General features: G+C 35.9%; 1 protein-coding gene across 3 annotated transcripts; it reads right to left on the bottom strand.

Annotated features, from left to right (window-relative positions):
- Positions 1-787: 787 nt before the first annotated feature.
- LOC131157702 (phospholipase D alpha 1-like) lies at positions 788-5,012 on the bottom strand. 3 transcript variants are annotated; one of them, XM_058112037.1, is made up of 3 exons: positions 4,916-5,012; positions 1,735-3,633; positions 788-1,224 (listed from the first exon to the last, which is right to left on the bottom strand). In XM_058112037.1, exons 1-3 carry the CDS (start codon positions 5,010-5,012, stop codon positions 788-790), a joined length of 2,433 nt encoding a protein of 810 aa, XP_057968020.1. The 3 variants fall into 3 exon arrangements, with proteins under 3 accessions (XP_057968020.1, XP_057968019.1, XP_057968021.1); XM_058112036.1 differs by having other exon boundaries at positions 1,735-3,643; positions 4,926-5,012; XM_058112038.1 differs by having other exon boundaries at positions 1,735-3,622; positions 4,926-5,012.
- Positions 5,013-8,105: the final 3,093 nt, after the last annotated feature.

Genomic DNA, 8,105 nt, shown 5'->3' with positions numbered 1-8,105 from the left:
TAAATTTAAAATGGAAATAATTAACAAGACTTGGCCCGGCCAGTTCAATAATTTTCGCCAGCAAAGGTGCACAATCCCTTTGGTTCGACTCCACCTCAAAGAATTTCTTTTTTGGAAGCATTCCTATTCTGCACTCGAACTCATTTTCCCAGGAAACGCATTTCCCTCTCGAGTGGAAAGAGTCTATTAATTATTTGCGTATGTGTTGACTTAAATTCGTTTACTCAATTTGGTTGTTGAAACTTGAAAGTACTTACATATTAATTTAAGCATTGTTTAAAGCTAAATTCTTAGTGATTAATCAAGTCGTGTTAAAATATAAGATTTTGTACGAATAGATTGTAGCATAGTAATAAATCAATATAGATAAGAACTACATTTTCTTTCTTAAAAATGATAAAATTTTATAAGAAATGACTTTGAGGATCCAAAGAAGATACAAACAATTAAATTCTATTTGGAGTTTGAAAAATATGAGAAAAAGGAAATGAAAGCATAAAGGAATCCAATTTCTCATGTTTGGTTATCGAGAAAATTAAAAAAAGAAAATAAAAAATATGTTAAATCGATGAATAAAAATTTGATTTTATACATCATTCTCATTTAATTTTTCTTAATTTTGATTTTTGAATCATATTGGAACAAACTTTCATTTTTACATATGAGTTTCCTTCTTAAAATCCTTACATATATATATATATATACACACAGGCACATACATACATGAAAAAATAAGATTACAGAAAATGGAATCATTTCGCTCAGGTCCATTTCCTCCTTACGTAGTTTATGTAGTGAGGATTGGAGGAAGGTACTCAGACTTGGATCCGAGAATAGGAGCCTTGGTGTCTGGGAAGAACTCTAACCCAGGAAAAAGCTCTGTGATCTCCCCGTCGCTTGCGACTCCGACAGGGTAGCTGAGCAGGTGGCCTGGCAAGTCACCGTTCGGGACGTCGCTGGAGAAGAGCTCCCAATACTCGGTGGCAATGTGGTTCACCCGCCGGACGCAATCTAGGGTTTGCGGGTGAAGGAAGGCGTCCTCCAGCATGCCTAGATGCTCATACCATAGTGCCATTCGGAAGCCATGGATTTGACCTCTCGCCGGAGCTCCGGTGGCCAGGTGGTGCGGTTGGTAGGCTCCCATTGCAATCTCTGAGTCCCGGCCACCGTCCATTGATCTTTGGTTTATGTTGGCTGATCCAAGGATTATGTATTCGTCATCAACTGTTGAAAATAGGCATTTCCCAGATTTAGAATTTTATACATCATTTAGGTACTATATTACATTTAGATCGGCTTGAAACATGAACACATTAGATAAAAGAAAAGGAAAATGTGAAAAATATTTGACTTTGAGGAAATGAGGGAGGAAATAAAATATCTAGTAAGTTAATATTCATATATATTTTAATCATAGGTTTTTTTTTTTTTTTTAAATTCATTTTAATATTATTTGATATAAAAAGAAAATGTAATGAAAATCAACTCTCATCTTATTTTCTTTCCAATCCCATCCTTTAATTTTCAAATTGAATCCTTGGAGCCTTAACATATATATATATTTAAAAATAAATAAATTATGTGTTTAATAAAAACTATGCAAAATTTCAAGAGCTTCCAACATGTAAGAAAGAGGATATATTGTTCTCCTTAAAAAAGAATAACAGAAAAGAAAAAGAAAGAAAAGGATGGGGATTGTTCGAAAATTTCATGCAAACATAGGATATAGCATACCGATCATCATCTTGGCGTGAACATAGATCATAAACCGCCTAGCTTGTTGAGCTTTACTATAATCAGTACCATCTTCTGGTCTCTTTGAGGGTTCATACTCTCCACCCTTCTTAATCTCCCTATTTCCTAGGCAAAAGAACATCAAGTAATCTTTCGGATTGGCATCAAGTCCCTTGGCATGCAAGGCTTGAGCTATATCTCTATACATCATCTCCATTGTCTTTTTTTGCCAATCTAGTATTGCTTGCACAGATTGGCTTTCTGGAATTCCCTCCGGCCACATTGGAATGATGATGTACACTGCAAACCTTTCACCTGCTTCAATCTTGCTAACAATCTTCAAAGAAAGCTCTTTTGGTACGAGATGTAGGGCACCCACCTCCTCAACCTTGAGGTGATCCTTATATGAATTCCAAGAAAAAGAGCTTCCCAAGAAGTACTGATTCTCAATGTAAATGAAGTTCTTTGCTCGACGAATGGCGTTGATATAAGCATCTTGAATGCTTCGGTCGATTACAGTGTCTTTGCCACTAACAAGCCCTATCCTAGTTGCATCCTCGGGGGTTTCAGGGAACCCGATAGTTGCCCCACCATCGATGGATCGGAGTAATTGGACATTCCATGTCTCATGATCTTTTAGGAACATAACTGGAGATGGGGGAATGATTCTATCACCAAGTTCCCTCAATGGGAGAAGAAGTTCCTTGTTGTTACCTTGTTTCCTCCACCTTTGTTCAAAATTGAACAAAACATCCCAGGCAATAGGTCCTTCTAGTCTACAATGCACATCATGCCAAGGCTCCCTTGGCCCGCCCTTGGAAATTGAGGATCCAGCAAAATTAGGCTGGTGAAAATCATCATTGTGTGTCGTACTGAGTGTCCTAAATAGGGAATGAAAGGGAGTATCATACCTTCCATCACAAAGATCAAGTCCCCCTATGAAACTCACAATCCTCCTTTGCTCTGAGTTCACCTTATTAGGCATTCCATAATCCACCACAACAATCTTTTGATGGTGTGTGAACATGGTGGATATCTCCAAGTCTTGGACAATGCTGTGCCCGTTGTCGGGGTTTCGAGGACACAACACGATATGAACATCAGTTTTTCGAAAGTAATCTTGAGTCTCTTTATCATGGGTGGCCATTAGTCCATCTTGCTTGAGTAACTTGACGGAAGTTCTATCATCCCAAACAAGCATTAGTACTCTTACACCTTCCTTTGCTTTCTTCTTAAGAAGTTCCCCTAGTGTCATATCCCCTCCAGGTTTTGGCCTCTGTTTGTCCCTCACTAAGGTGATTTGAGTGTACACAGACCATCCTGCAATGTAAATTAAATGCTTCGCATGATATATGGCATCAAAAACATCTTCCCAACATCGGTATGGCTCGTAAAACTTTCCCCCATAAAGAGTTTTTGGGATGAAGTTATCAGGAATATGAGCATCTTGGTAAAGAGAAACTTTGCAACCATGCCTTTGAGGGAAGAATGTGTGGGGGACTCCAAGGAATTTCTGACCTCTAATTCCCTGAGACCAATGTGGATCTAAGGAGAAATCGAAAAATTGTAGTTTCACATGTATCTTTGAATGCCCATATATAGGTTTATGGTGTTCGTTTAGGATCTCAAGCCATCTATCCACCTTTTCTCCATTTAAGAGTTCCTTAACAGGTAGGTATGCTCTTCCAATGAGTGTTGCACCAATTGGGTTGTCTTCTTTGATTGTGAATATCACATGAGAAGCCAAATGAGCACAGTAAATGTGGAAAGACTCATTCCATCGAGGATTGGACTGTGCATCTTCTAGCAGTCTAGTTCGACCAACTCTAGCTTTTTCTAAATCAATTGTTGCATATAGTCTAGAGCCATGTTTTCCCAAGCTTAAAACCTCCTCAAAGCCTTCAATCAACTACAAAAATTTTGTGCATGGGTGAGACACACATCCATATGAGAGAGAGACAGAGAGAGAGAAGAATGCACATTTTTTCTATAGTGTATCAAAAAATGATAAGAAAAGGAAAATTGTAAGCTTGCCAAAGTTGGGCTTCTTAGAGCATTTCAAGCAGACACAGAGCTAAAGTAAGCCTTCACATTCTCACTTAAGAGCACCGTGGAGCTCATTCCAAATTTGTGTGTGCTTGAGTTCTGCTATGAGGAGACCACTTTTGAGAAGGCAGTATATCAAATCCTTAGGAAAAGATGTTGCCCAAAAATGATTTCTTTGCTTGAAGTATGTCTTAAATCTTGCATCGATCCCAAAGTAGTGTTTTGACAAACAAATAGTGGTAGAACATTCATGTGGATAATTGGGAGACGGCTCGGAAATATTAGTAAGACATTAAGCACTTTCCTTCTCAATCGCATTGAAAAAATAAATTTATTAAGGGCCCATCTAGATCAAGAATTTTTTTCGAGGGAATGAAAGGAAAGGAAATTAAGAAGAAAATTTGTTTTCCATTATATTTTCTCTCTAAACAAATATTATTAAGAATAAAAAATATTTTGTTATGATTAAAAAATTTTAAAAGTCAAATATTAGTGATATGTAAAATAAAATTTGTGTTCATTGATTTGGTGTATTTTTAATTTTCTTTCTCATTTTCCTTGATACACACACATATTAAAAGTCTCACTATAAGAGGAAGATGCAAAGAAAACTAGATTCATGTATTCATTTAGTAATCTTGTGAGTTTAAATAATTTTTGTAAGAGTACTTTTGTGATCCCATTTCTAGGAATTTCTGAAATGGTAAGAGAGTTTGGGAGTTTCTTGTCGTGACTACAGTTTTTTTTTTTTTTTTTGGGTGCCCTAATGGCATAATTATGAAATAATTTAAGCCCTAAATTAAAGCAGTTGTACAAGAGGGAGATACATGAGTTTGACAAATATTACGGAGTGAAAAAAAATGAAAGTACGTAATCGAGCCATTTATGCTAAAATTTGTGTTTCTTCAATCTAATATGGAATATAATAAGAATAAATATTTTAATTATGTTATCAATTTTTTTTACATTTTTATTTGCTTTATGATATTACTTTTTTGCCCGTAAGCTATCACATCTTTTTATCATATCGATTATAAACATTACATGGACCAACTTAACTTAAGTGAGAGGGCAATAATATAATAATTGGTGCCAGCGAGGATGAAAAAGCAATTAAGATAAAAAAAAAAGTTACTTATAATGACCTTGTGGAAGATGCCTCCTCCATGGGAGAGCCGATCAACCTCGTAAATAGTTACGTGAAGCTTTCCATGCAACAAAAGACTTGCCATCGACTAATCAGTACTAGTGCTCTACTTGTATCATAAATTGCACAAAGAATTCAATAACAAAACTACAAATCCTCCACCAATAGTACTAGTAATAACAAAAATTGAATCGAATCAAAGCAAAATTTGAAAAGAAAAAAGAAGAGAAAAGGAGAAACTTCCAAAACTATGTCAAGAAACCCAAAAGAATAAAGAAGTACAAAGGTATGCCCTCTTCTTCCGTGACCCAAAAAACTTAAAGTGAACAAAAATCGAATCGAATCGAATCTGAAAAAAAAAAACTCGCAAATCTACTTCGTGAAACCCAAAAGAGTAGAAAGGATGAAGGTATCTCCTCTTCTCCAAGACCCCAAAAACTTAACAATGGAAGAAGACCAAGGAATGCAAAAGTGAAGAGAATTAATTAGAATGAGATTAAGAATGGGTTTAATAAGAAATGTGAAGGGGAAGCTAGCTTATATATGAAATGAAAAGGTGAAGTGCAAGCACGCCATGTATTTAAAACTATATTACAAGCAAGAAAGTTGGAGTGGGGAGAAGATATGCACCATTGAATGAATCCTTTCTGCCGGCTGGCTCTGGTGGAGTATAGTCTTAATTAGCATTAATTAATCTCATTATTTCATTCACATATTCAATTAATTACAAGTTGGTAAATATATAACCCTATATGCAAGCATATGATATGTCCACTTTATCCCCCACGCAACCTTAATTGCTTATTTTCTTCCATTTCTTCTTTTGTTTGTTTTTGTTTTTGGAGTTTGTGTAAGGGTGTACAATCAGTCAGTTCAACCAATTCAGTCAATTAACCGAATCAATCTAATTTTTTCGATTAACCCCACCCCATAACCGAACCGACTGAATTGATCTTTTTAACCGAATTGTACCTGACCGAACTGAATTTTCGGATAATTTGGTTAATCGAATAAAATTAAAATTAATAATAGAAAAAAAATATATATGAATGCATAATTTGTATGTTGAAATGGAAATGGCCGAATGGGAAGTGAATATGGGAATGACCGAATGGAACATTGGAAGTTTGGAACCCTGGCCTAAAATCATATAATTTAATAATTTATAGTTAATTATTAATTAATTAAAATTCGGGTAATTCGGTTAACCGAATTACATTTTTCCCATAATCGAACCGAAAACTGAATACCCGAATTTACCCCATTTTGAAACCGAACCGAACTACAAATTATTTGAAGCAAACCGAACAAATTCAGTTGGTTAATTCGGTTAAAATTGAATTATGCTTACCCCCAAGTTTGTGTGGTATAAGAACAAATGGGTTGGTTTGAAGACTTGCCCATGAGTGTAAATATTATATGACATAATTTTTTTTTTTGAAAAGATAACTTCATTAAAGGGGAGAAGTCAAGCAAGCAGTTTGAATTTTCTAAACAAGGAAAGGAATACAAAGATAGGAGATGTGAGTAACATCACCCTCCCAAATTAGTAAAAATATAAGAAAATTGTTCCTAGATCAGTAACATAATTAATTACTAGTGCTTCGGTCTCATCACATCAACTTTATTAATATCTTGTTATTATGAGGCAAAAATATTAATATATGCATCAGTGCATAGCGAAGGAGCCCCTACCAATTACCGAAAACAAGTCATGGGAAAAAACTTACGTTGTATTTGGAAAATGCCTTAGATTTGAACTTGTCTAGATTTGGACAACATTTGATACAAGATTATATTGAATTTTATCCAAATTCATATAAACCCTAATCTAAGAATTAGTCTTTGTTGTGTATAACAATTGTGTTTGCACAGTGGAATATAGACGCAGCAACCCATGAAAGACAAATATAGAACATACACACAGTATATCTGAAAGTAAGAACAAACACATAAAAACTTACGTGATTCGGCAATGCCTACATCCACGGGAGCAATCGACAAAGGTTTTCACTATGTATATGTTAAAATAGATAATACTACATAATTCACAATGATCTCTCATTCTCAATACACTAAGACAAGTATATAAACAAAGTTTCCTTCGAAGATTTCCCCCTAAAACCCAACCAACTTAATGTTCGAATTCAAATTTTGAATTCAGCCTCACTGCCTAGAATAAAACCATCGACGATTTTAGGAAATCCGTTGATGGAATAAAATACAGAGAGCAGATTTCCAAGATTTATAAGATTTCAGTAAAACCGTCGACGATTTCAGAAAACCATCGACATATTTCCCTATATTGCTGATATTAACTATGTTCTCCTCTTTGTGTATGTCAACCATTCCAAGAAATGAGCCACAAAACACAACACTCTCCACCTTGGTGAATTTCTGCCCCTTAGGAGAACCCCAAAAACATAGCCCAATGGTCTACCTTGACCTTAGGATGTTAGGTTGGGTCCGTCTCCCTTCTAGCACTTGGAGACATGAAGCAAGTCCAAGACATGCTTGAACTTTTCAGTAGTAACTAGTTTTGTTAAAATGTCTGCTACGTTTTCAGATGTGTGAACCTTCTCCAATACAAGTTCACCTGAATTAATAAACTCTCCGACACTGTAGAACCTTGCATCAATATGCTTGGTTCTAGCATGGTACACTTGATTCTTCGCCAAGTAAATGACACTCTGAATGTCACAATGTAGCATAACTCCACCTCACTGTATACCCAACTCTTTGACCAAACCGGTAAGCCATAAGGCTTCTTTTGCAGTCTTGGCAACTGCCATGTATTTAGATTCAGCTGTAGACATTTCTACCAAGGATTGTACTATGGACCTCCAGCATATAGGTCCTCCCACAAGGGTAAAGACATAACCCATTGTAGACCCTCTGTCATCCATATCCCCTGCATAATCAGTATCAGCAAACCCCACAATTGATGGACTATCTTATTGCTTGCCAAACATGATGCCATAACTAGAAGTATCCCGTAAGTATATGAAAATCCATTTGACGGCTTCCTAGTGATGTTTATCTGGATTAGAGAGAAACTTGCTTACCACACTCATTGCATGTGCCAAGTCTGGTCTTGTACACACCATGACATACATTAAACTCCTCACGACGCTAACATAGGGGACCTTTAACATGTCTTGGATATCATCATCCATAC

Source organism: Malania oleifera, chromosome 6, assembly GCF_029873635.1.
Source record: "Malania oleifera isolate guangnan ecotype guangnan chromosome 6, ASM2987363v1, whole genome shotgun sequence".
NCBI lineage: Eukaryota > Viridiplantae > Streptophyta > Magnoliopsida > Santalales > Ximeniaceae > Malania > Malania oleifera.
Note: the sequence above shows the minus strand (reverse complement) of the source record. Positions and strands in the feature narration are given on the sequence as shown.